The sequence below is a fragment of the Tyto alba genome, unplaced genomic scaffold, assembly GCF_018691265.1.
Source record: "Tyto alba isolate M040663 unplaced genomic scaffold, T.alba_DEE_v4.0 Super-Scaffold_6, whole genome shotgun sequence".
Lineage (NCBI taxonomy): Eukaryota > Metazoa > Chordata > Aves > Strigiformes > Tytonidae > Tyto > Tyto alba.
The window spans coordinates 39312881-39340832 of NW_024881327.1; the positions used below are offsets into that span (position 1 = coordinate 39312881).

General features: G+C 39.3%; 2 protein-coding genes across 5 annotated transcripts in view; one reads left to right on the forward strand and one right to left on the reverse strand.

Moving 5' to 3' along the window:
* The window catches only part of FBXL5 (F-box and leucine rich repeat protein 5), a 36911-nt gene extending 24168 nt beyond the window's left edge, over positions 1-12743 (forward strand). Inside the window, exons 9-11 of the mRNA XM_032984411.2 lie at positions 611-1333; positions 4108-4256; positions 12098-12743. Of these exons, the coding sequence (XP_032840302.2) occupies positions 611-1333; positions 4108-4256; positions 12098-12174 (949 nt within the window). The 3' untranslated portion in view covers positions 12175-12743. The remainder of the gene's footprint in view (positions 1-610; positions 1334-4107; positions 4257-12097) is intronic.
* A 1683-nt stretch (positions 12744-14426) lies between these two features.
* CC2D2A (coiled-coil and C2 domain containing 2A) overlaps positions 14427-27952 on the reverse strand; it is a 67162-nt gene continuing 53636 nt past the window's right edge. For 2 of the 4 annotated variants that reach the window (XM_042808211.1, XM_042808212.1), the window contains 10 exons: positions 27351-27527; positions 24745-24765; positions 23441-23644; positions 22871-22960; positions 21938-22051; positions 19936-20070; positions 17616-17738; positions 16929-16987; positions 16270-16447; positions 14427-15212 (listed from right to left, as the gene is read on the reverse strand). In XM_042808211.1, the coding sequence (XP_042664145.1) occupies positions 15024-15212; positions 16270-16447; positions 16929-16987; positions 17616-17738; positions 19936-20070; positions 21938-22051; positions 22871-22960; positions 23441-23644; positions 24745-24765; positions 27351-27527 (1290 nt within the window). In that variant the 3' untranslated portion in view covers positions 14427-15023. Of the gene's footprint in view, positions 15213-16269; positions 16448-16927; positions 16988-17615; positions 17739-19900; positions 20071-21937; positions 22052-22870; positions 22961-23440; positions 23645-24744; positions 24766-27350; positions 27528-27952 lie in introns of those variants that run through there. The other 2 variants (XM_042808213.1, XR_006167034.1) reach the window with 2 other exon arrangements.

Consider the following 27952-nt stretch of genomic DNA (forward strand, 5'->3'; position numbering starts at 1 on the left):
CTCAAATACTAGAAATTACAACCATTAAAGTACCTGGAACTGAATATTACATCTCGGATGGTTTTGGGGAGGGGGTTGGGTGAAATTTGATAATTCAGTAGGTTTCTTTCAGCCTTCTGAGAAGTTAACTGTGGTGTCTGGTAACTTAAATGGCTCTTAGCAACTGCATTATATATAGCAGAAGCTGCTTATTGAAATTGTTGTCCTGTATGTATTTGGTATTTACAGTCTGATCTATTATTTAAAAATTAATTGTAAGGCAAATATGACTGTTTAAATCTCACTATATGGAAGAAATATAGGTTGTTACTCATTCATGATTCATTTCACATCTTTCAGATATAAATTTTCTAGGCATACATACAGCACTTGGTGTATCAAATCTAACCTGTCTGGGGTCTTTTCTTTAAATATTCTATGAATTAATGTAAGTATTTTACTTGTGGAATGTTCTTTTGTATATTTAGCCTTAATGCCTGTTTCTGAACAAAAAAAAAAAAAAAAAAAAACCAACAACAAAACAAACAAACAAAAAACCCCACAAACTAAAAACAAACAAACAACCCCAAATGCAACCAACCAACCAAACCACTGTTTTCCCTGATTTCAGTTGGTCTTCAGTTGGTTATTGTCAAAATCTACGCCACCTTGATCTGTCTGGATGTGAAAAAATAACAGATGTGGCTATAGAGAGGATTTCCAGAGCACTAGGTATCATATCGACTCACAATACCAGAGGTGTTCTGAAAAGCTGCAGAAACAGGAATGCTAAGACTTTGTGGAAAAACAGAGAGATTACTCTGCAGTCCAACAAGAAATATAATTGTTTGCATGAAATCAACAATGAGAACTTCATTGAGGGAGGAGATCGTCAGCAGCATTGGACTAAACCTGATGGCTCAGAAAACTTCAGTTCTGCTTATGTGTGGATGCTAGATGCAGATGATTTAGCTGACATTGAAGATGCTGCGGAGTGGAGACACAGAAATGTTGAAGGATTTTGTCTGATGGAACCAACATCCCATCTTAATTGTTCTGCGTCCTGCTACAATAGAGACATTTATGGATTAAGGACTAGAGGGTGGCAGCAGCACTGTGCTTCTACTGACTTGATTTACTGCGGTCACTCATTTTGTTGTGCTGGGACAGCACTAAGAACTATTCGAGCACTTCCAGAGTCCTCTGCACTGTGCAAAAAAACCCCAAGGACTAAGCAGTCAGAGAAAAAAGACTCTGCATACTCTGGGAGTGAAAAAACAGATGAAGAGACTGCACGAGTTCTTCAGTTTCTCAGTCTGTCTGGATGTTACCAGATCACAGACCGTGCTCTCAGGTGAGGAGACATTTTTGAGCTCTTTTGCTGTGGTACTTTTTTTTTTCTAATTTTATTTGTTGAGTCATTCTGTGGTGAATCTGCCTAGTTTCAGAAATATTTTTCTTGAAGAAACTGTTAAGTCTTTTCATCTTAAAATATTTATAGTGCTAGAATTGAAAACTTTCTCCAGCTTTTCCTTTGGGGACTTAAAAAAAAAAAAAAAAAAGAAAAAAGAAGAAAAATCTTTTTAGATGTATACTCTGAAGTCAAGTATTTTTGTGAGTTTGTTCTAGGCAGTATTAGTACTTTCAGATTTTATCTTTAGTGATTCCTTGTTAGGAAATTGTGTTGTTTCACTAATTCTTTCATTATGCCTGTCAATACACTTGAAACTTTATAAAACTGGACTAACTTCCCAGATTGTCTGGGTAATGACATAATTAACGGACAGGCTGGCTCGATGGGCCAAGGCCAAGTGCTGGGTCACAACAACCCTGTGCAACGTTACAGGCTGGCAGAAGAGTGTCTTGAAAGCTGCCCAGCAGAAAAGGACCCGGGGGTGTTGGTCAACAGCCAGCTGAATACAAGCCAGCAGTGTGCTCAGGTGGCCAAAGTGGCCAGTAGCATCCTGGCTTGTATCAGAAATAGTGTGGCCAGCAGGACCAGGGAAGTGATCGTCCCCCTGTACTCGGCACTGGTGAGGCTGCACCTGGAACACTGTGTTCAGTTTTGGGCCCCTCACTACAAGAAAGACATTGGGGTGCTGGAGTGTGTCCAAAGAAGAGCAACAAAGCTGGTGAAGGGTCTAGAGCACAAGTCCTGTGAGGAGCAGCTGACGGAACTGGGGTTGTTTAGGCTGGAGAAAAGGAGACTGAGGAGAGACTTTATCTCTCTCTACAACTACCTGAAAGGAGGTTGTAGCAAGGTGGGTGTTGGTTTCTTCTCCCAGCTAACAAGTGACAGGATGAGAGGAAGTGGCCCCAAGTTGTGTCAGGGGAGGTTTGAGTTGGGTATTAGGAAAAATTTCTTCATGAAAAGGTTGTCAAGCACTGGAACAGGCTGCCCAGGGGAATGGTTGAGTCACCACCCCTGGAGGTATTTAAAAGATGTGTAGATGTGGCACTTATGGACATGATGGACTTGATGATGTTGAGGGTCTTTTCCAACCTAAATGATTCTGTGATAATTTTGTATGTGCAAAACATCATGTTAAATATGACTTCACATAACAAAGGAGGAGAAAAACCACTTGAACATGGAGATGGCTTCAAGAGTTACAGAATTTCCTGTGTGTGATAATATTTGCGATCGATAGTTTGTATTGTGTCAGAAAAATGTAGTTATTGCTTCATAATGAAAATGGGATGAGGCTGCAGTATTTGCAGCCACCTGCTCAGGTGTGCTCCAGCACTTAGGGCTAATTAAAGCTTCTGGGAGCGGGAAGACTTCATGCCTACCTGACAGCTGTAGTCAACTGAAAAAGCGTGAGGCGCTGCTGGCATTGATTTGTCTCTCTGGAGACATCATCCCCATTTGATCTTCAGAAGTACCAGCTGTTCAAATGTCTCCTGCAGTGGTAGTTTTGACACTCACTTGCCAGGGTTAATCTTGATCAGACTAAGCTTCAGATCGCTGTGCTTTGCTTTGTGATTGAGCTTGTTGATGTTCAAGTGTTGGAGTGGACTGGTACTGCTGAGTTTCATTAGGTGCTGATCAGGTCATGCTGTGTGTAGTTTGCATGTTACTGGTCTGTGTTTTTGTGACTCGGTAATCTAGGACCAAAAGGAGACTTGGTCACTGAGTCATGGGACAGGTTTAGTTGTGATATCGGTTTCCCGTTCGTGCTTTTTGGATAAAAGACAGTATTTAATTGCCGAGTGTGCTGCAACAAGTGCTTCTGGCACTCACCAGTATAGTTTGAGACCCCAAAAAAAGAGAATGAAACCTCCCAGTAGAAACACTTGCCACTTCATTTCATAGAAAAGTTAACTGATAGCTGGTTTTCTGGTCAACAGTTCTACCTGCTGACAGGAGAAAGTTGTACAGTGATGCTCTGAAGGTATTTTCAGTTTTATGCCCTGGCTTGAACCTGCAGCTTGGTGATTCAAGCCTGATGTTTTTTTCAGGTGGGGGAACTTATTTGTGATTGAATTTGGGCTGGCTGCCCTGTGAATTCAGAGAAGTGAGCAGGCTAACATGGAGTGATTGCTCAGGTGTGGTACATCCATGAGGCTGTTGCGTTGGCAGCCAAACTGTCTTGCACTTAAAGGAAAAATAGAGAATTCCACTTGAATAATAAGATGGTGTGTTGGCAGAGAGAGGCTCTGCTGTCAGTCCTAGGAAAATACAAATGTGGATTCCAAAATAATTTTAACCAAAAAATATAAGGCAGTCAAACATGGGGGTGTCATGTTTTCAGGGTGGGTTGAGGAATATACATCATCTTGAAACAGTTGCCAAAATCAGTGGTGTTCTGGAGAAGAATGTCTTGGTAGTTCTTTGAAATACTTGGTCATCTCTGGAGTTGTTCATAAACAAAGCGATTTACCGTTTAAGTCTGTCAGAAGAAATTGTTTATGTAGAAATCAATTCATTTTTCAGGTCTATTATTCAGCTTCAGGGGTGATCCCCTTGATAGGGTATGAATCTGACAGATTTAAAATTACATGTTTTATTAGGGGTGTATTTTTTGTTATGAGACAGGATTAAGTCTGTGACTTGGCAGCGTAGTGTAATACTTGTCAGTCCAGCACTGTGTAGGCTCTTAACACCTCTCTTCTGTCTGTTAACAGGGCATTGACTCTGGGAGGAGGACTGCCACATTTGGAACACCTTAACCTCTCGGGTTGTCTCACTGTAACTGGTGCAGGCCTGCAGGATTTAGTTTCTGCATGCCCTTCTCTCAACGATGAACACTTTTACTACTGTGACAACATTAACGGTAATGTCTTTGCACGAAGGTGTGATGCTTTTCTGGGGAGAGATGTTTGGTTTAAGGTCACTTTTTAAGGCAAAACAAAAATAACCACTAAACCCACTTTTTTTTCTCGGCTGTGTAGCACCCAGTTTCACAGATTAATCAGGAAATGACATCTGTTAAGTCAGTTTTTCCTCATTGTTCTTTTGGAATTTTTTTTGACACTAGTATAGCTATGTATTACCTTGGAAAGCATTTTTAGTCCATGCATCTCATCACTGAGGTTAGCATAAGTAATAGGGGCTAGAAAGTAAGTCTTCATATAGCTAATACATACTTGTCCCCTCCATATCTTCCCTGTAAACCATGTGTTTGTATGTTTTCTTTATGGTTATAACCTCGGACAGAGGATTCATTAGATGGGTACCAAAGCTGTGATCTTTGGGAAACGAATGACTTGTGTTTTGCCATGCAAACCTCCCATATTGCAGTTGTTTTGGTGTAGGATGTTTTTGATCCTACCATTACATGTTCTATGGAAACTGTAATTTAGTCTTTCTGGTTTTGCCTGGGGGATGGATCTAAGCTGGAGAAGGATCTGGATAAATGCATGAAATCTGTTTATGGTGGTGCAAGTATTTTCATTGTTTACCACACTGGAATTCAGTCTATTACATTCGGCCCAGTAAGTTTTCATAGCATTAGAGATGGGAACTGTGGTGTGACTTGTATGCTGTGTGTGAATTTAAAACAGGTAAGTACAACAGAAGGGAAGGGAAAAGGAGGCTAATAACTGAGTTCACAGGATTATTAGAGCTAATTGTGTGTAAAACAAAATAATATTCCCTGGTAGTTTATGGTGTTCAGCTCAATAATTTACATCTACATTGAGATGCAGTCACAGCAGGGGTACAGGATGCCAGAGCTTTGGGTACTACAAGTAAATCTCTACTGACATTTGGGTATTCAATCCATTGAAATTGATATATGATGATACAGTTGGATTGAATCCTAATATTATAAGTGAAAGTATTAAATCATATTTTGCTTCCATAGTTTTTGCACTTCTTTATACACTTTTTTGACACTGCTGTTTTTTTTTCAAGATGCTTGCTCTTTGTTACATCCTTCCGTTCCATCCACACTACAGCTTTTGAAAATCTTCTAGCATTTCAACCTGTAAATTTTAAGGTTCCTTTTTTAAAAATCCTTCACTGACTCTCCTGCATTGTGTTGAGTTTAAAGATGTTGTCAAAGACCAGTTAAAAGCCTTTTCCTTTTACATCTGATTCCTTGCTATTTTTCCTCTGGTTTAACTTCTGTCAGTAATACCAGATTTGATGTTCTGGTTTGTCTTCAGCCCTTTCTGTTTCTCTCCTTGTCCCTAAAATACACTGCTGTCTTAGTGTTAGTTCACAAAGCCAGAATCTCTTGTGTGAATCCACCACTTTAAAGCTTGGCTATTCCGTGATATCCTCAAGAAATTACTTTAAACAGAATACTGTTTGGAATTATTCTGTAAAGTTGTCCTCATCCTCTTCCTGTTTATTTCTCTCCTTTTACTGTCCACTGCCTGTAAGCTCTGCTTGGTTCTGTAAAGCATCATGTGTGCCTTTGGATGAACAGTTGCTCCCGTAGAGAGAAATCAACAGGAGAGTGAGGCTGTAATGGTCTGACTTCTCACATCTATTGAGAAATAGTAGTATCTCAGAAGACTGTGGCTGTCTTCTTCCCATCAAAGGAAGTCAATAAAACCTTAAGGGGTGTCCTAAGTAAAATTATGAAATGAGAAATAACCTTTTATAGCTGAATCCCCTGCAGTTTCATCTGGGTACTGTTCTTTGTATTTTCACTTAGACTTCATTGTGATAGGGCTATTCAGTGTGAAACTAATGCCTTATTTCACTCTGGGGGCAGCAGGATTTCTGTAACAGCCTGAACTATTTCTGTATCACTTGGTATTTCTAAAGTAACTGTAGGAAAAGCAATAGCTGTTTCATTTAAATCAATCCATATCTGAAACTGTTTATGTTTCTTTGCACATATATAGATTGTATTATTAACTGCTGCACAAAGATTACTGATCTGTAAGCATGTAGAGAATAATTTCATAATTTTCTTTGCCCACCAGCTTATCAGGGATTGTTTTCGGGGAAGGAGATATGTTCTGGGATCATGTTGGAAAACCCGTCAGTCTTGCAGAACAAAAAAATGGAGCCAACAGCACGGAATTTAGCCATCACTGAGTAATAAAGATACCACTTTGTCATCTGTTGATAAACAAGGGCTTAATTTTCACCTACAGCCTATTTTCAGATTTTTTTTTTTTTTTTTTTTCCGATAAGCACTGAACCTTATGGAGGCTGTTACACACAGCTTCATTGGATGTTCATTGTGGAGAGCTTGCTGGACTTGTTTGGTAGGCATGTTTGTTTTCAATTTTCAGATTTTCATTGCAAGTCCTGGTCTAACCATAGCTGCTCTACCTTTTTAGTAACCTAGAAATAAAAAGGTAGAGCAGCTATGGTTAGACAGACTCAGTTGGGAATGAGTCACAGACTGCTGTTGCACAGCAGTGGTATGATACAGTTTTTATAAGCAGAGACCATGAATTTGCACACACTTCCAAATTTATTTTCTGTTTGTTAACTGTTAGTATGACTTCAATTCTTGGTTTGTGTACTAATGTCTAGGATCTCTACCTATGTTTTGCTCAACACTGGAGACTTGGAGTTAGATAATGCTCTGCTGCAGCTGAAAACAAGTCTGTTAGTACACACTCCTTCTAATTGCCAATTTTGTGTCATGTCTAAAACACATCTGGTTGGAGATCACACTGAACTCATTAAGAGTTTAATGTTTGAGTTACCTCTTGCCACTTAGAAGTTTGTATTTCCCCGTAGGCTGTTTTGTCCAGCTGCGTTCACTCTCCTTACTGTATTTTCAGTTTTAAAGCCTGGAGTACTGTCAGCTTCAGGATTAGAAAAACGAGGCTCCCTAATTTCTGCAGCAGTTGCTCTTTGCAGCTTTTAAGTGTGAGTCAGTTTCCAGAGTTTTTTAATGTAGTCCTCTGGTGCTGTAGTTAAAGAAATAGGGCATTAATGAAATAAAAAGTTGTGGTGATTATGATGATTCATTCTTTTCTTCTGGCATTTAGAAGCTCATCGGTCATAGTTTGATCTGTTTTCCAGCAATGGAGCCAAGACTTTGCAATTTCTGTTAAGATTTATGGACTCCTGTGCGCAGATTTATATGGCAATTCATTGTTGTTAGACTTCAAGAGTTTGGTTTCTCTCTAAGTTCTACAGATAACCAAGGTGCTCTCATAAAGGTCTGTAAGTGTAACTTTACCAAAGGCTCACAGAGAGTATAAACTCAGATTTTAATTTAATATTGCCTTTACATATATTTTTTTTTAAAGCTAATACTTAATTTGATCACTTTTTTTGGTAATTCCCTTGTATTACTCCTGCTACATTACCATCAAATACAGTATGCAGTGCTGATGATGGAGCCTCTTGCTGGTGGTGGCTGTGAAAAAGAATGGTCTTTCCTTTCCTCCTTTGTGTTCTTCCCAGCTCATTCTTACTGCCTTCTCGTGGCCAGCATTAGTCTTTGTGTGGATACTTGGCAAACTCAATCAAGAACTGGGGTAGCTGAAATCCTTTTCTTGGTTTATTCTAGTTTCTCTTTCAACCTTCTCTCTTTCTCCCAACATCCCCCCCAACCCTCTCTTCTCTTCTTTCTCTACCAAACCTCTCCCTTCTCTTTTTTCCTCTTTTTTTTTTTTTTCCTTCTCTTCCTAGATGGATCAGGGATCCATCTCGCTGTAGACCGCATGAATGTTCCTGCTGCCACAGGCAAGAACTAGAACAAGTGGTTAAAGGGGTGGTGGCAGCCACTTGCCTTGGCTGGAGTGGTTCTTTCACTGTGGTCTTGGTCTGGGTTGTTATGTATTCTTTGCGAAATGCCTGACTTATTTCTAGGAATTTTTGGCTAATACTTGTTTCACTAGTACATGTAACAAAATGAGCAATCAAATAGCTATGCTCCTTTCTTACGTTGCAAGAAGTGTTTATATGTACTTTATTTGAAAACACTGAGAGCTGTTCATGATGAGTAAACAGCCATCTATACTGGGTCACCTGAAGCATCTGAGTAATCAGATGTGCATGGAAAGAGCATTACAATAATCCAGTTTAGAGGTGACTAAACCAGTAAGGTAGACTGTGGCAGAGTAGATGAGAATGTAATTAACTTTGCTTTCCCAGGTGAACCAGCCCAAAACACATTTAAGTTAGGCACTTTGCTACTAGCACTTTTTAAGTCTGATTCAGCCCCACGGTAAGATCTGAAATGACCATCTCGCCCACCGGACAATATAAAAGGGACTGTATACAGTTACTGTATTGCTTAACCTGGTGCATCGGTGAGGTGAGATGGAGACCTTGTATACAGTCCAAAGGAAACAGGAGAGTGATTTTTGGCAAGATTAAAGAGGGCATTTGAACTTTAACAGAGATAACTCGAAAATGAAATCCAGTCCAAATGAGGTGAGTAGCAAAGACTGAGGAAATTGGAGATGAGGAAGCCAGAGATGAGCCAGAGGTCAGTTGTAGTAAATAAAGGTAGGGAAACAAAACCAGTCTGTGTGGCTATCAAAAGCAAAGGCATTTGAATTCTGTTATCTGTATCAAATGTAAAAAGAACAAGCTAAGGAGGGCTAGAGCATTTATAGAGGAGACAAATGACCTGTGATGGAGGAGATCAATTGACATGTCAAAACATAAATTGAGTCATAACCAAATAGCTTTACTGTTAAAGCAACCTAATGACACTGCCTTGTTGTAATAAGAGCATAAAATACCCTCCAAATTATGGGAATTGTCTGTATATACTAAGAAAGAGTACAGGGTGGCAGATATCAGGAGATGTGGTTTAAGCCCTGAATATTCCATTTCATCAGAGTTCTTTATGAAAGGCTGTAATGGAAAGCTGGTGATGGTATGAGGATTAGATGTGGGACAAGAAATGCAGCGTAGGAAGAAGGGTGTATTTTCACTGTGACGTGATTAATGTCACTTGTAATTCATTGCCTAATAAATTAGGAAATGAACATCTAAACTTCTCAGATGATGCGGTTTGCTTAGAAGTTTGAGATACTAAGTTGCTATAAGACTGGTTTAAATTTAAAAACTGAAAGCTAATTAAAGGTTAGGAAGAAAGGGTAGGGCTAAATGGTCACTGTTTAGGATGGATTGGAGTCTGGGAGGTGACATATTTCTCCCCATCTCACCCCTTCCCCCCCAAGAGTTCTGTGCTGTGATGAGTCTTACTCAGCATTTCCATTGCTGTTGTGTGAAAAATGCACACAGTGATTTCCGAGTTTGAGTGGTACTGGGCTGCCTCAAGTTACAATACTGGTGCTGAAGATTTCCAGAAGGACTTACGAGCTTCAAATACAGCTGTATGTATGGTTATATGTCTGGGTGGTTGGGAATAATCAAACTGTGATTGCATGAAACTGAATTCAGAGCTGGCAGTTGCAGTGTGGAGACAATGATTTCAGAGAGCTGTTGGTGCTAATTCAGAGATTTTTCCTGTTTGCAGTGGCAGCCAAAAAAAGCCACCAATGTTACGCATCATCAGGATGTTGAGAACAAGATAGAGGGTGTTGCTGCATGCTCCTGGCAGCCCTGGGGCACTCACCTTTTGTGTCCTGCATGCAGTTTTGGTCTCCTCATCTTGAGGAGTGTGTGTAATGGAGTTAGAGAAGAGGTCGGCTAAAAGAGTTAGGGAACTGAGCAGCTGTCTTGCAAGGAGACGCTCCAAAGGCTGGAATCTGGGAAAGCGAAGGCTGAGAGGGGGGTAACTGTTTGCAGAACTGGGAAAGCAGTAGCTGAGGTGAATGTGCAACAGTGACTCTGCAAGTTCTGCAGTACTGGAGCACAGCGGCAGTAGATGAAGTGGGTAGGTGGTTGATCTGAAGCAGATGCACAATGTGAACTTCTGGAACTTGGTCCTGTGGGAAATTGCGTAAGCAGGTAGTATCAGCAGGTTTAAAAAGAGGTTAAACAAATGCATGCACAATTGAGCCATAAACAAATACTGAAGGGAATGGACTCGAATGTCCCTAATACAACGGTTAGGGATGCTGGGAAGACATAAAAGATGTGCACGACTGGCTCATGTAGTCTCCCTAGGTAACACTTGCTGTTGCCAGTGCTGAAGGTGGGCCTGGGCGGATCGTTGGTCAGACCTAGAAGGGCAGTTTTTGTGCTCTAGTTGGGAGCATGAGGAAGAACACTCTTAAAATAGGCAAGAAAAGGATGGAAAACAACATTGAAATATAGTGAGTATTCTCTTGGGATGTGGTTCTATACATTTTGTCAACAAGCGTCTTACTAGAAATGTGACAGTTGCTTCAAAATTACTGATGTGCTGCTTAGCTGTGACAATGATGAGGAAGGTCAGCTACGACTTGGAAAATGCTGCTGCACAGAACATGTTCTGCTAAACCAGCTATTGAGAAGCACCGAGTCTCCTTTTTAAAGGATTTATGAAGAAACTTTCAAACTCTAGCTCGTAAGTGGCTTGGAGGATCAAAATTTAGTTCGGGTGAATAAACAGATTTGAAAAGGAAAATGAGTTTATTGAGAAATTAAGAGTTTACTATTTTGCATACTGTAACCATTGTCTTTCATTATAGATTCAGGTTTGTTTTATTCAGTCTCATGCATATTAACTTAATTACCTTGTAGAATATTGCCCATTGGTGTGTGGCACGAAGCAGAAAGCTGATTTCCAGACACCGGGTTCTTGGAAATTAATTGAATTATGACTTTAAATTACTGTTTGAGGGGAAAAAACAAGCCAGACATAGCATGGTGCCCTAGTTCATTACATGATTTTGCTAGTCTCTTCTAAATTTATTAAAACCACCTTAAATATTATTGCATTTGTCTCAAATACAAAGGGGGGGAAATTTGGGTTGTCCTGGTTGGGTCATTATCAGCTTGTTTTAGTTAACTCAGTAACCCACTTCCAATTTATGTTGGGTGCCAGAGGTCAGCCGACCTGAATGTAAATGTTTGTGTCTCTAAAGCAGGCGTATGGCTGCAGGAAATAAAATCCTGTACTAATAAATTTAATAGTTTCTTATCTCATGATCACTTTAACATTTCAAATTAAAGGGGTAACAATAAGTGAAGGTAAGTGGAGGTGGGTAGAATTACAGTGTTGGTTTGTACTGTCTGTGCTCGTGACTCTTCCTTTTTGAACAGATAGTTTTTACACTTCTGGCTTCTGATCACTGCAGTGATACTAAAGGTGATTTTTCTCTTTAGCTTTTGAATTTCCAGTCAGAGTATGTGAGATCTAGCCAACTGTGAAGTGTTCATGGAGGGAAAAAAAAAAACCTTCCAGACTAAAAAACTGTCTTTGTTACAGTAGAAATAGTTTTGGAGATTATGGTTTCTTTGGTAATGCCGTGAAGTCATCATCTGAATTTGGAAAATGGGAGTTAAATATGCACTGTGAAAATATCCCTCAATTCTGAAAGCTAGCTGTGAGAGCTTGCTTAAACTTGCTCACTTAGTGGTGTTCATCATACATCTGTGTCATTTTGAACGTGTTATTTTCATGGGACCAAGCTATCAGAGCAAAAATCTCTTGAAAAATAACTGTTCCAATGGAAGTTTTTGTACTGGGATAGTGCTGGCAGTGTTTCAGACTTCACAGGGCTGAATAAAGTTTGGTGTGTTAAAAAAAAAGAGGGGACGTTTTCTGAATTACCAGGCTGCGAGCGTATGGAATCTAAATAAACGGCCTTTTCTTCTTTTCACATTTGTTCTGTTTTTGTGCAGGTCCTCATGCTGAAACCGCCAGTGGATGCCAGAATTTGCAGTGTGGTTTTCGGGCCTGCTGCCGCTCTGGCGAATGACCGCTGACTTCTGATCTTTGTCTACTTCATTTAGCTGAGCAGGCTTCCTTTCATGCACTTTACTTACAGTTCGCATCTTGTGTTAACAATCCTTGGAGTGAGATTTGTTATACTAGCCTGACCCTGCCCACAACTTCAAAATCTTAATTATGAGTGTACTGTACAGTGTTGTAACAATCTCACAATCTCATTTGCTTTGAAGGGTGTTGGGTTTTGTTTTACTTAATTTGGGGAAGATGGGAAAACATGCAGAATTTTTTTTTTAATGCCACTTTCTTCCAAGTTTGGCACTTAAATATACTTTACTGGATTATTTTGTGTTAAGTGAATGGGGTTTACTTTGAATCTGTAAGTACAATATAAAGCTCTGCAGAGAATTTGAAAAGTATTGTTTGCATTTGGGTAACAATTACACATCTTTAGGAGCCTTGTTTCTTCCCCTTTCCTCTCATCCTCAAGTCGTTCTTTATATTGCAAAATTAGGGAAATTCCTACCTTCCTTTTGCATTTGATTTTGTATTTGGGCTTGAAAGACATACTCAAATAAAACATTCCCACCAATAAAAAAATTAATGTAGCAGTTGAATATATATGCTTTTTAAGGTGTAATATCCAGGTGTACCATGCCAGTAGCTGCAGGGATGGCGTGGGTGGCTGTTGTGATTGCAGACCTGTGAACCTTGCAGTGTGTGTGGGGGGGTTGTTTTGGTTTTTTTTTTTTTTTTTTTCCCTCCCATGACTGTTAAGGTGCATTTTTGAAACATCTTCCAAGGAAGTCGGGTTTTATTAACATGAAATCCATGCAGGACAGCAGTCAGTTTTCTGCATTGCTTTGACTTTTAAAAAGATGCCTGGTTGAAGGGTAGAGATGAGCAGGGAGGGAGAGAATCTGTTGTTGGGCTGAGTGAAACCTGTGCTCGGGGGAGAGCTGAGTCATGTATGAGTGGTGCCCGACTGTGTGTGGGGGGGTGCCACGAGGAAGAGTCTGTTGAAAGGGAGGAGTGTTGTAACCCCTGTCAAGTTGCTGACTAAAGTGGGCACCTGCTCATGAGTGGCACAGTTGCAGGTTGCTTCTCTTGGGCGGAGGGAGGGGTAGGTGGCAGCCTTTGTAGAAGGTTTCCCCCCCCCCCCCCCATCTTTCCTAATTTTCAAGGTTGACAGTATGTCAAACTAGTAATTTTTACTTGTTTTACTATTTGGATAAATTGAGTAGCATTTATTTAGGACTGCAGTCATGGCGCTATAGGGTAGCTTCAAGTTTTGATACCATCTTGCTCCCACTAATACTGAAGAGTAGCAAGGTAAAAAAAAAAAAAAAAAAAAAAAAGAAAAAAAAAAAAAAAAAAAAACGAACCAGTAAATGTAGAGTTGGTGCTGAGTTGGCTGCTCATGGTTAACAACAGAACATGGGCTGGAGGCAGAGTGTGCAGTGCTTGGTTAGAAGCCTACACGAGAGGTATAAAAGGATGCCCTTATTCCAGCAACTCTTGCTTCAAGTAAGCTGCATTAAATTTACTTTGGTGCCCAGAGGTTAGAGTAGGCACGTGGCCATTGGTGCAGTGCTGGCTGAGGCAAGATGAGAGTAGTCAGGAGGTACACAGTGGGCTTGCTGGCATCTGTCCTTGTTCGAAAACTCTTGTGCCTGAGGCTGGCAGGGTGCAGGGCTAGAGGTCCTTGTCCTTCTTGCTGCTAGGTGGTGGTTTCTGTGCAGATGAGAACTGAATCAGCTGCAGAAGTGTGTTCACTTCTACTGTGCTGCTTCCTCACCCTTCTCTGAAGGGGAGTTGGACTGAACTCGGGAGATGCCATCAGTGTTGTTCAACAAAGCGTCAGGGGGTGACAGTGCATCTACTCCTTTCTGCTGGAGGTTTACAGAGGGGAACCTGTGGTGGCAACCCCAGGCTGTAAACCAAAGACTTCGTGTCTAGTATTTATTAGACAGATGGAATTTATTTTGGAATTAAGAACAATCTTAACTTTGGTATGCTCTGATGAACATTCTTCCTAAGATCAACCCACCGTCATTTTTGAATCCACCTGGAAGAGTTTGATTAGCAAGGTAATTGCAGAAAAAGGATATGTATTTATTAAGTAGTATTAAGTTAACACCACTACTTAAATACTAATAAGCAACTCTGATTTTTACTAAACTATTCCTTTGATAGCCTTTTACTAGGGTAACTTGCAGATAAGGATTTCATACTCCAGATTAATTTAATCAAATTCTTGTACAAAAAAGAATGAGCTTCCACTTAGGTTTTAGTATAAATATTTATTAAATACTTTGTCTTTTCACTTCTAAATAAAATGTCATCTTACACTTCTAAATGGTGCTGGCATTATACAGACACTAAGTATGAAGCAGCCTCTTAAAAACTGAAGTGTGGCCCTCACTGATGACTCTTTGGCACATGAAATTTACTCATGGCTACATAGTCCCGATCTTCCTTCAGGAACTCAGGTACTGGAAAACTGCAACTATTTGTATTTGCCAGCGGCTTTGAAGAGGAGCAAAATCTGTAGATAAAATAAACTGACTAGCTAAAAACAGTCTTCAAGACATGATTCCAGGAATCAAGTTTCACCTGAAAACAAGGTGGCTAAACTCTACCATTTTACTCTGCAATGCCACTATACGTGGGCATGTGTAATGCTTTTAAGACTGTAATGTCCCTCTGGGAGCTACAAAATACGGTATAAAAATCACTTACTAGTACTGGAATTTTGAGCTGTCAGTCTGTTCCTTAGCAGTAGTAAGTAGTATCTTCAATTTTTGAAATACTTGGGATAGCTCAAATCAGCAGCGTGAGAAATCTGCAAATTTCTTAAGGTATTCTGAGGGGTCTATATTACCTGTTTCGAACAAGTGAAGCAACATAAATCCATACAGAGAGAACATTTTGGGGGTAAGCATGAATATACACAGCTAGAGCAAATTCAACATTGCAAACGTCAATGGTATGAACTCCTGTGCTGTGTACAGCTTCTATTAAAGGTCTGACTTCAGAAAATGGCATATGAATAGGAAATCCAGAGACCTGGGAGAAAGAAAGAAGAAAAACCACGTAAGGTAAGAAGAAAAGGTAAAGGCACCTAAATAAACACATAGTTATTAAAAATCTGTTTTACTGTGCATGCAGACTTATCTTTTCTATTGTTGGCCTGAGGAAACAATTACAAAAGCCTATTCTGTATTTTAATACCACCTCCCTATTTCATATACTCCAGGCAAGATTCTGACATTTTTCCTCCTTTAGCCTGGGTTAAGTCTCAAGATGTTTAGAAATCCACTAGAATAAAGTTATGTTAACAAATACATACAGCATAACTTGGCTCCTTTTCTGCCTCTTAATTGGTTTTAATTCATTGTGTTCTCCTGTCTGCACTGGCTGGGGATTTGTGGTGGTGAATGTCTCCTGCCCATACTCCATTTCAGGTCCAACAGGAACTGAAGCGTCAACTGATTTTGAAAGTTGCCCTAGTTGTGTACGGTACTGTCACCTCACGGGTTTTACATGGAGAGCAGGAGGGTGGAACCTGCAGAACAGCCCCGAGGAAGAATGCATGGGTACACTGCTGGCTGCAGCAGGTACTTATGTAATTTTTTTTCTGTCTAAAGAGTAGAGGGAAAAGTAGAAAAGTGAAGTAAAGCATGTTGTGTGGGCTCCAGCACCTGTAAGTAAACTGTGTGGTGCTACTCGGCACCAGTGCCAGGTTCTTCCTGAGCACACCTGAGAGCTGAGGCACCAGTCAACCCCTAAGCACCCAGGGCTGGGAGAGTGCGCTCGGGTTTCTGTACCGGAGGCAGTGAGTGTCGTGGTACAGCACAAATACAAGACCAGTGCAGCCAGTTTATCTTTGCATTCTTTATGTTCAATGGAAAGTTACCGTCTTCAACATCTACAAGCAATGCTCAGTCCTTCACTCTGTAAATACTACTTTGGTTTGTCTTTAATATGAAAGCTCTTCTGATTTTTGGTAGTAGAGGAAATGAATAGCCTAGGACGCTCTTCTACACCACAGAGTAGTGATACTAAATCCTAGGGATTTAGATTCCTACTTCTATGCACAAGCCATGTATGTTCACCACTGTACCCTGTAATCTCCTAGCTGTTTTTGCAGCTCTGCCTGATGGTCATCCTCTACATCTTTGCCTTGGTTTTGCTCCAGCAGTGGCAAAAAGTTACGTAGGGTAGAAGTACAGTATCTGTTCCAACGAGTTAGGTGCCTTGGTCTCCATTCCATAATCTTATCTTTTAATATTTTTTCAATCCTGCAAAAAAAGACTTGATTATTACAATCCTAGTACTTCCTGGACATCTGAACTGATCTCCCTTGACACACTTACTACACATTATGGAGAAAACAACTGACCTTAGTTAAATTTACTGGTACCTAGAAGCACAGAAAAGCAATGCTAACACAGCTATAGGGTGCCAGCCTGGGCAGTAACAGAATGGGAGGCCAGGGCCTTACAACCCTTTTTAGTTTATATTCCTCTCGTACCTCTACAGCATTTTGTTTATTAGGAAACTACAGCAGGGATTGATCAGTTTGTTCCATCTGGCAATCTCTATTAAAAAGAGAAAATTTAAAAAAGCCCTGTGAACTACAGATTCTGATTTTTATTTTTTTTTTTTTTTTTTTGATAGGCCATTCTCAACCCCCAGCTTTCAAAGCAGTTTTTTAGGACCTATGTATAAATATGTTCTAGAGATCAGCACTGACAGCATTTGTTAAGGGGATAGAATTACCTGCCCTGTAGTTCCACCGCAGCAGCCTTGTCCGACGGCTGATAAACTAATTCTTCAGGCTAGCAACAAATAAAAATTAAACGTTAATATGTGTGATATCTTCTAGCTATACAACAGTGTAACTTCAGAAGTTAACTGTCCTGATGTGCTTACGAGTTCACAATTGTGCTAAAATAATCTGTTATTTAGTAGAGACATGATAAAAACTTTTAACTAGATGTTTGTGTGTAATACTGTGTATTTTTTTTTCCAGTAAGCTTTAACTGCTTATATGTCTGATAAACTGTAGAGAAATTCCTGTTTGTTTAGTAAGGATGGATGTGTGTACAGCTTGAAATAATGCCTTCCTAGCTGTGTAACAGAAGTTGGTATTTTCTTTATACCAAGCTACTATAGATATGTTTGTGTTAAAGATTTGTCCCATTTATTTCACTGTTGTCCTGAGATCTTACACAGATAGTCAGAGGACAACAGCTGTGCACTCCGTATAAAACCAAATACTTTGCAGTATTCCTGCCTTTTTTTTTTTTGGTTAAGGAGTGCATGGGAAAATCTTTTTTAAAATCCAATGCTATTACATAAATACACTTAACCACAGAAGTCCAAAGCACTTACTCTCTGTTTCTTTGTGTTAAATCTGTGCTCTCTCAAACCCTCAAATTGAGTTGGTAATAGATACATTAATACCTGAACACTGCTGAGACCAGGGTATGGCAAGCTTCTTGAAAAGAAAGACTTCCAAAGTTTTGGTTTGCTGATATCAAAATTTATCCTTACTGGGGAATCATATTCTTGCATATTAAACCAGACCTACAAAAAAGCAAGTTTGTTTTAGTTTTTTGCATATAATCACAGCTATGGAACACATTCTACTTACATGGCAATAAAATACTATATAATCTTGACCTTCTAGAGCAATTACTTATCTGAGTTGATGAGAAACAAGGCAATCTTGTAGTCACAGCTGCTGTGCAACTTTTGCATTCTCACATCAAAAGGGATGTTGCTGGTCTCTCGTGCCTTGTGCTTCTGAGTGTGGACTGATACCAGTGTACGAACACAATTACTGTCTGCAGTTGGCAACTCTTCCTGCTGGATCTTTTTTTCCAGTATTTCCTTTTTTCAATGCACCCTGGCAGTTTTTCTATGTTTTCAGAAACTTCTGCCTTTGCCCTCCCTCCAGCATCACGTGGTTTTGGGTTACAGTATACTCTAAAATTTTCACCCCTGTCCTGAGCTGCATTTCCACTCCTCTGGATTGCTACATCCAGCTCTTCTGAATTGTGATGAAATTCTGCCTGTGGCCCAGCCCTGCAGCTGTGGCTGTGACCTCTGGTAGCCTGCTGCACCCCAGCACCGTTGCTATTTCAAGCTTATGATGCAGAGTAGAAGTAGATGCTGCAGACACACACAGCTCCCATGTATATTTTGTCACCAAGGGGATCTGGTGTTTTGCACTCCACATCTTTATAGACGCTGTTTGGTCTGTGTTTGAGCCTAGAGTGGAGCATGCAAGCATTCTAGGCTTCTTGTTCAAAACAACCTTTAAATAAGTACTGCTAAGGCTGCAAAATGTACTGACAATTAGTATGTAAATGTACTAATTAGTATGTAACTGATGGTTCTGGGTACAGCCTATGTGACACAACAGCTTGTTTTGACCTGGTTGAAGCTGAAGTGGTATTGTTCTGCTGGCAGCACACCTGCTGTCACATGTAGAATGAAATCAGTTGCCTTGAAAGATGTTGAGCTCTACAGTCCAAGGTTAGCTGATTAGGTTGTCAGTGCTGAAGGCCTCAGCTGCTTCTCCAGCAATTTAGAATTAAGTTACATTTTTCTTAACTGTAGGTTTAGTACTTTAAGAAAAAAAAAAAATTCACTAACTCAACTGCTTACCAGAACACTTTCAAGACAGAACTGACACTTTTAAAATAAATCTTAAATTCTCAGCCAAAGTCATGATTTGTGTTTAGAATAAAACCCCAGAAGATTAAAAAACAACACAAAAGTTGTTTGAAGTGTCATGCGTTAAAACTTCTCCAGGTATATTTTCAACACAGAAAATAAAAGCAAATGTTTGCTATAGTTTGGTGCATAATGGAAGCCTAACTGTTTCCTTAGTGTTTCCAAAAAAAAAACAAGGAGCAAACTTTTAAGCTCAACCTCCAGTTTTCATTCAAATAAAACCTAAGGTTCTTTTTTTGAACTTGCCTTCTATTTCCTCAGTTCCACATGTCTCTCTACCTCGTTATCATGTCCCCAGAAGCTGTGAGCATCAGCTTCCAGCTCAGCCAGGGAATGCTGGTGGCAGGGAACTGCCCAGGGTTCCTGTCCCTCCCGCCACAGGCTCAGCTCTGCCCCAGTCTGTGCCCTTTGGGTCACCTGCCCTGAGCTGCACAGCTCTTCCGCTGTCTTCCCTCTCCTCATCCCTGCTGCTCTCTCTCAGAGGGTTTCCAGCCACACCGTGAACAACATACTGTGAATAAGCACTAATATCACTTGTATTTTGTAGCAGATGGGAGGTGTTGACACCAGGCAGAAAATCGGTCCAGTTTTTGTGCCTTGTAGTGCCACCTCTGTTTGGCACACTGAACAGTCAGGGCTGTGCTCACCGTTACGTATGTAACTCAAGTGTTCCCTTCCTTCCTTTCCTTTTAATTTTTCAGTTACATTTCAACTGCAAACTATTAGCTTTGCTGAATTGCTACTCCTCAGCTAAGACGTGGTAAATTTAGGCCATCCAAGTTGGGAAACGTGTAAGTAAAACCCAGTAGTGAAAGTTATATGAGTGGATGCCATGATCACCTAAATGCTGATTTAAAAAAGCCTTTCTTATTTTAAGTATTTAAAGTAGATGAAAAACCTAATTAAGATTGACTAAAATCACTAACAACATGACAGCATAAATATAGTTACACTGATGAACAAATGATGCATATGGTCAAGAAAAATAATAATTTATCAAATCTTATGGGTATAGGAATGTGACAAGGCTGGGTCCGCTTACGTTATCACAGCTGATCAGACAGTACACATTTTGTAAGGGGCAGAAAGTATCATACTGCCCATAAAAACATCCAGTACTGGGATTCCAAATTACATATTGACTTTGTTCCAAAGTTAATACATACGCAGTTGGTCCCTAGGAAGAAAAAAAGGGGATGAGAAAGATGTTTTAAAACTGGCCACAAAGACAGTATGCTTTGTATTATTTGGAATATTAAATTTTTACTACTGAGATTAATAGTACTTCTTGGTGCAATCGGGTTGGAAGATTTTACAGGTTCATTACAATTCAACCAACACATAATAATGTGTTCTGTGTCTCTTATGTGACAGAGAAATGTTAAGCATACTTAAAATACAGATCTGAAAGTTGTCTTCGTTCAGCTAGAAACTGATGAGAAATACTATATACAGGAACGTTTAATGTCTGTCATTTCAGTATCAGTGTGCCCTAGCTGGCTACACGTGTCATCCACGGGTAAGCTCTGAGGTGAAGGGCTGTGCCCAGGCAGCGCTCTTTGTGTCTCATCCATCAGCCTCATACAGGCACTTAAGGAATTTCTCAGCTCTCTTTTTATATTCTCTATCAGGAATCCCTGAACTCTTGTATTTTCTTCTTATCTCTCATGTTTTCCAGGTACTTTGAAATACCTGGAATAATCCCCCTCCTTACAGCATGCATAAACTAATTGCTTTATTAAGGACTACCCTCTCCATCACATTTGGAGTGGGAGGAGTACCTGTTCCTGCCGCTGCTAAAGGAACTAATCTTGACAGGGATTCCTCCCAAAATTCTGCTCAGCAAAACTTTCGCGTGTGCCTGGTAATTTCAGATACTAATGGTAGAAATCTGCATTATAAACAGTCTTACCACAAAATCATAAAATGATTTGAGTTGGAAGAGACCTTAAAGATCACCCAGTTCCACCCCCCCGGCCATGGGCAGGGCCCCCTTCCCCCAGCCCAGGGTGCTCCCAGCCTCGTCCAGCCTGGCCTTGAACCCTTCCAGGGAGGGGGCAGCCACAGCTGCTCTGGGCACCCTGGGCCAGCGCCTCACCGCCCTCACAGAAAAGAATTTCTTCCTTATATCTAATCGAAATCTACTTTATTTCAGCTTAAAATCATTATCACTCAACCTGTCACAACCCTCCCTGATAAAGTGTCCCTCCCCACCTTTCCTGTAACCCCTTTAAGCACTGGATGGCCACTGTAAGGTCTCCCTGGAGCTTTCTCTTACCTAGGCTGAACACCCCCAAATCTCTCAGCCTGGTTCATTGGAAATCCTAGTGGTTCCCTGCGAACAAATGCATCTCCTAAGGGGCAAAAGAGTCTAAATGTTTTAGTTCTTAGCCTCTCTAAGCCAGACTGCTGCCACAGTGGGCTCACAGCAATGGTGGGGACACAGCAGTCCAAGGCAGAGCAGACTGCCTAGCCTGCCTGCGGTACAGAACGCAGATGGAGATTGACTTGTCAAGCCTGAACAAATCTATCATTACTCTTGCTGCAGCTTTGCCATCAGCTGCAGAGAGAATCACGGGACATGCCTGTACCAGTAAGAATCCCTGGCAAGCCCCTAAACCTTTCCTGCCACCTCTCAACCTTTACCCAATTCCACCCAAACTCTGTCCTAGTCTGTGTATTCATGACAGCTGCTGTGAATGGCCTCTCTCCATTACCTTTCTCCTGGACACACCATTTATATAAGCTAAAGTCCAGTCAAGGTTTACAGATGCTTGGAAGCGTACTACGAGGACAAGAGCTACTACCAGATTTAAGTATGGAAACATGGGTCCCAGAAAAAAAAAAAATAGACAATATTTATACTGAGATATAATTTCCACATTTTTTTTTCCCCTCTCTGAAAAGAATCAGTTTCAGTAGCACCAATTTTAGATACTTCCTGGAAAAACATGCCAGCAAGAAACAATTCTATCCGGTGGTGGGAACCAAAGACTTCACAGAACTAAAGTTTACATTCCAATCAAATGAAAAAATCCTCTTACCTCAGGAATAGCATTTCCAATGATAAGCCAGGCTTTTTTCCCCATGCCAAGAAAATAATTACACAAGAGCACGGCGTGTTCTTCCTCATCTCCCGCCAGAAGATAAAGAAATTGCTGGAAAAAAAAAAAAAAAAAAAAAAGTCTTTCTTTGCAGTTTTCAACTGCATTTTCAACTTCCAACATTTAATAATATTTCTTAACACTCCTGAAGAAAAACAATCCCCTCAGATCTTTGCAACTGATCTTTATTGGTTATTGAGCTCTGCTTTAGCATGCAGGATGACGAGTGAATGCTGTGAAAATCCATGATGCAGACCTGGGACTTCACCACAAGAACCAGGGTCTTTGTCTTTTGAGTTATCCTGAATCTTGCAGAAAAGTTCTGAGATGGTAAAAACATCATCTATGATTAACTTATCGTCTGCTGTTATTCTATGGATGACAGGATTTATTTGTATCTGACAGAGAAGGCTAAATATTACCTTATTACTGACATTACGTGCAGTGTTTTTTCTGTAGTTCCTTGCAACAACAATGATCAATTTTAAGTCTAGTTTTAAAGTCTCCATCAGTCAGCATCCTTTTCCTTGTGCATGAATAGCCATTTTGGATTGTTTTATAATCAAATGAAACCAGGGAAAGCTTAAAGCCCTAAGCATTCTTAGTGTCAATCAGTTGCAACCTATCAAAGATAAAAATTTTGGCTCCTATCAGGATGAGCAACTTTTCTCAAGCTTTGGTCTTCATTCTTTGAAATAAACAGTTCACAAAAAAAAAAAAAATACACCTTACTATAATAGAATCACAGAATAATTTTGGTCTGAAGGGATCTCAAGAGCTCATCTAGCACAATCTCCACCCAAAAGCAGGGGCTGCTAAGATGTTACATCACACTCAAGCGGATAAAGAACTTCTGTTTAATGCATTGCTTACATCTGATGTACTCCATAAATCACAAATTCCAGCAAATGACACACTATCTGGCAAAAAAGGAATCAAAGCAACATATCGAGCCACCAATTCCTGCAAGAACACAAAATAAAGCAAGTCACCCCTTCAACTCACAACATGGCTATATAACAATAGCATTATTATACCAGATGTGTAGTGCTATTTCCACCGAAATCAATGACGATACGCTGACTGACCTCATTACAGTAGCAGCCAGCTCATTTTAGAAGTTATATCGAAGACTGATATGATTTGCTCCCATTGAGGTTTGGCATAATTCTTTATTTTTCAAAGAACAATACTCATTAATATACCTACTTTTTCCACAGAAGACAAATAACCTTTTCCAGCATCATTATGGGTAGACTTACTGTGTATCACACATAAGTCACCGCTACTTTATTTTGTATCTCTAGTTTTTCCTTTATAAAAAGCACAGCTATACAGCAGACGTATAAAAAATGTTACGTGCCTCTGTGCGTGTGCACATGTGAACACACACATTCCAAAATCCATATCCCAGAAACTTCACTATCTTTCCTAAGTACTTACTGCTGCTGTTTGAGCACTATTTGGGACAGCATCAAGAAGCTCCTGTGGTGGATTCAGAGGTTTGACATATCTGGTAATAAAAACTGTTTTCCCACTGAGGTCAATTACAGTTGTTAGGCATTGGCGGCTTGGAAACTTTGATGTACATTCAGCTTCATACTTTTCTGCTGCCTGGAGCAACTTCTCATCTTCTTGGGTATCAAACTTCAAAAGACAGTAGAATGTATACAAAAATAGTTTTATTTATAGTTTCGGCTTAAGTCTTTACTATATTTGGTCTTATTTCACCATTTACAGGAGCATAAAAGGAATGTGAAATTCACTCCTAACAGCATTTTGAACTTTTCTTGTAGTATATATTCTCTGCATCAGAGACATGTAAGAAAAGTCAAGGTAATGGAAGATCAGGCAATTTGCATTTACTTATGAATGCACATAAAGACCCGTACCTAGAAGCTGGCTTTATTAAAGCACTGGAAAATGTAGTGAAAGTTATGGCCAAGTAAAACTGCAGGGATGAGTATGTAACACCACATATATAATTCAAAGGTAGACAATTATGGTTAGGTATAATCCTACATGTTATTCACATAACACTCCATTAAAACCACAATTGAGGTAATGCACAAAGTCTCAGTGATTTTTATATAAATAATACTGTGACAACCCTGCGCAATGCCGTTATATTTGCAGAGAAGGTACAAGTCATTTTTAGAGGAATCCTTATAATTCAGACTTGTCTAAAATTTTAACACTTTTAGATGAGATTTTCCAGAAGCAAATCCAGGACTCAAAAGCACATATTAATTATATAACAGTGACAATTATTTACTCATATGTCACCTAAAATGTCATCTTTTAAAGCTATTAGGATCAGTCAAAATAGTTTTTTTCATCTACTTAGAATCCCTTGTATACTTCTAGTGGTGCTGAGAATTAAAGCTCATCCTTCATAATATTTCTGTTCAAAAGAAACTACTTTCTGTAATTTGTTACTCTTCTCAAAATAACCAGAGGTGGAACAGCTGGGCACTGCCCTGTAGCTAGACATCCAAATCAGCAGAGAAGGCAGACAGTGGTGATTCCTCTCCACCATAATTAACAGCCGAAACGTACTGTCTCTGGCACTTTATAATTTTAAATGTAATAATTCACTGCAAATATTACAGACAAATAAACAACTGCAACATCAGAGTCAAGTAACTCAAAGTGCAAAAAGACTCCTGAATGGCACAAATCTGAGCTTAATCCTGAAAAGCGAACAACGGGAATCTCTCAACTGATTTAATATATTAACATTGTACCTTCTTAAGCATTTCATTCATCTATATGGAGATTCAGGAAGGACAGCAGGAAAGGGAGGAAAAATATGTAATTAAACAAAAAAAGGTATTGTAAAATTAAACTAAAATTAAGCTTAACATCCTAAACCAGTACACAAGTATTTCGAATGACTTCACTACAGCAGGAATGGCTAGAAATAGGAATGAAGGACGGCAAAAATATTTAGTTATTGTCGCTTTATGCCAGACACTTTCTACATTAAGTATATATGTGACTTGCAGCACAGAATTATAACTTTTTCAATCACAGAATACAAGCATGTGTCACTTTATTAGTGTTTTTCTGTACAGATTTCATCAGATACATACCACCTAAAATAGCACAGTCTCTTAATTAATTTGGTCCTGCTCTACTTAGAAAAAATTTTTTTTTTGAAAATATACAATGAAATGTATATTGTAAATATATAATTGTTATTTGAAAATATACAGTGTTTGCTAAAGAAATAGTTTGGTTTGGCTTAGTATCCATCCATCTCCTGCTAAGTAAAATTTTTATAAGATTTAAAAAAATGTCTAATGCAAAGAGTCAGTAAAAATCTGACAAAACTCCCACTCATTTATTAATCATAGCTGGTTTTTCCACTGTTCTACAAATTTTAGAAAACAGATCTTCTGTACCAATCAACAGTTTTCTTCCCTCAGCAACATTTTCGTTATTCCTGGTCTTTATTCCTGTTCAGTGACAATGCATACGTTTTGGTAGAGTTTAGTTTTCATGGAATCACAGAACAGCCCAGGTTGGAAGGCACCTCCAATGACTGTCTGGTCCATCCTTTTGTGGGAAAGGGAGCCTTGATGAGATTATCTAGCAGCCTGTCCAATTGCATCTTGAAAACCTCCAGTGATGGGGACTCTACCACGTTCCTGGGGTGGTTGGTTGAGTGAATGATTGTTCTCACTGTAAAAAATTTCTTTCTTATATCGAGATAACACCCCTCCTGGTACAACTTGTATCTGTTGCCCCTTGTCTTCAGTGTGGCTCCTTGTGAGGAGAAGCTTTGACAGGTAGTATTTCTTGATACTTAGAACAGGACTCATTCCCTGTGTTGTGATTTACTATGCTATGATTCTTTGCTGCATCTTCAGAATGGAAGGTACTTCAGTCTCTTTCTACTTCTTTATGTCTGAGTTTTGGCAAGGGGCAGTTAGCTCCTACTGTCATATGTGAAATGAAAGCAAACTTACACCAGAAAGATCTATGACTAATAAAATATGCTGTTTTTTCCCTCTGAAGTGTTCTCATCAATTTTAAATATAGCTACTGCACCACTTTACTAAGTATTAATACAATACATAACCTTTTGGTAACTAAGCATCAAATTGCATCTATGCAAGAAATCCCAAACATTTGCTTATTATTTAAAGAGGTCAAGATTCGCAACAGGTAGTCCATAATATTTTGCAATGATCTCTCCACTTATTTGAGTTTCTATGATTTTTCTTTTGAAAGAGTACTGGAGACAGATCTTTTTATAAACAGAGCTCTCTTCCCTTACAAATTCAGTACATTTTTTTTTCCCAGCAACTAATTACTGCGTGTGAAGACCAAGACTATGAAACTCTCGAATAAGGTCTCATCAATTAAAGGTGCTTCAAGGCAGTTAAGTTCCTATTTATGGCTCAAGTCCTAGTAATAATCTTATCAGTCCAACTAATTAACCTTAAAAGGCATCCATGAATGCACTTTATTAATTTTCTTTATTTACAACATTACTAAATTGTAACAATTTCCACAGTATTGCATGAAAGCAAGAAAACATAGGACTGGAGAGTTTCCAAGACTGTAATTTAACAGGAAAAGGGTTTTTTAGAATGCATAATACATTTTTGTTCTGAAAAAGAAATTATAACAACAGACCTTTCTCTGCAGTTCTTGTTTGTCTCTAATAAATGACCAAGTGTAGCACTGACTTGGAAAAGAATGAGCTTCCTCTGTTAGTGCATGAAAAACATATATCCTTGCTGAATGGATCTCTGAATCATTGCATGTTACATAAAATAGCAAGTAGTGTACGCATTTTAATGACATATTGTTGTTGTTAGGGTGAAGCATTTCTGGTTTAGTAAAATAACTGAAAAAAAATAACAGCTGCTGTTTAGAAATAATTATCTTCAAGATCTGGAGGCATGCATGAATCCATTAATAATAAATCCTGTATTTGAATAATATAAACACAGAAGCAAGAAAATACTATGTTTGCATCTGCCACCTTCTTTTCGTCCACTGTTCACAAATACTCACATGAATACTTCATTGTTTACAGAAGTAAATGGGAAAATTATATGCTTACAGATAATGAATGCAAATTTGCTTTCTATTAACACTGGAACTAGGTGCCTGGTGAAAGTTATTTCTCATGCATTAACTGTCCATCTAACTTAATGATGCATCCAATTAAATTGCACTGAGCTAAAAAATCTGAAGTACACTCAGAACGCTCACAATTTGTATTAATGTCCTTCTTATTCAAGTAGTGTATCCTTCAGTACACTAGGCATACCTACTCAAGAACTGCACCACTGGAAAAAAAATGCAAGAATATGATGAATTACTGATTAGTTACCTTCTCTCTGACTGACTCTCCAGGAATGAGCTGTGGTTCAACGGTTATAAACAGTGTTATATATGAGCCCTCACTCAGATTTCGCACAGAATCATAACCTCTCTCGATTGCCAGGTTCTTTTCTTTGCTGTAGCCAAGGAGGACTGGAGGAATATCTACTTTAAACGTACCATCGATCTACACCACATACAGAGAAAAACTTCTCATTAGAAGCAAAAAAAGCAAAACTTTTTTCTCAAATACATTTGCTACTTGTATTCAAATATTTAATTCCTTTGGTTTCTTTAGTGCTCCGAGTTACAAAACAATAAAATGAGAGAATGTAACATATAAACTGATTAACTCTGGTGAAAATATGAGACATCTCACTGTTAAATGTGTTAATTACAACTGGATTTCAGCCTCTCTTGAATATTATGTACACTAATATTTAAAGTAATGGAAACCATTCTTTCAAACAGCCATCTCCGTGTGGCACTATTTACCTGGAAAAATGACAAACTGGCAGAATAGAGGTTGCAGGACTATGCCTCTGAAGGCAGTATGCCTATATTTGAGTGATGTGGGAATTATGCTCCAGCATCTCACAGATGGGCACCTTC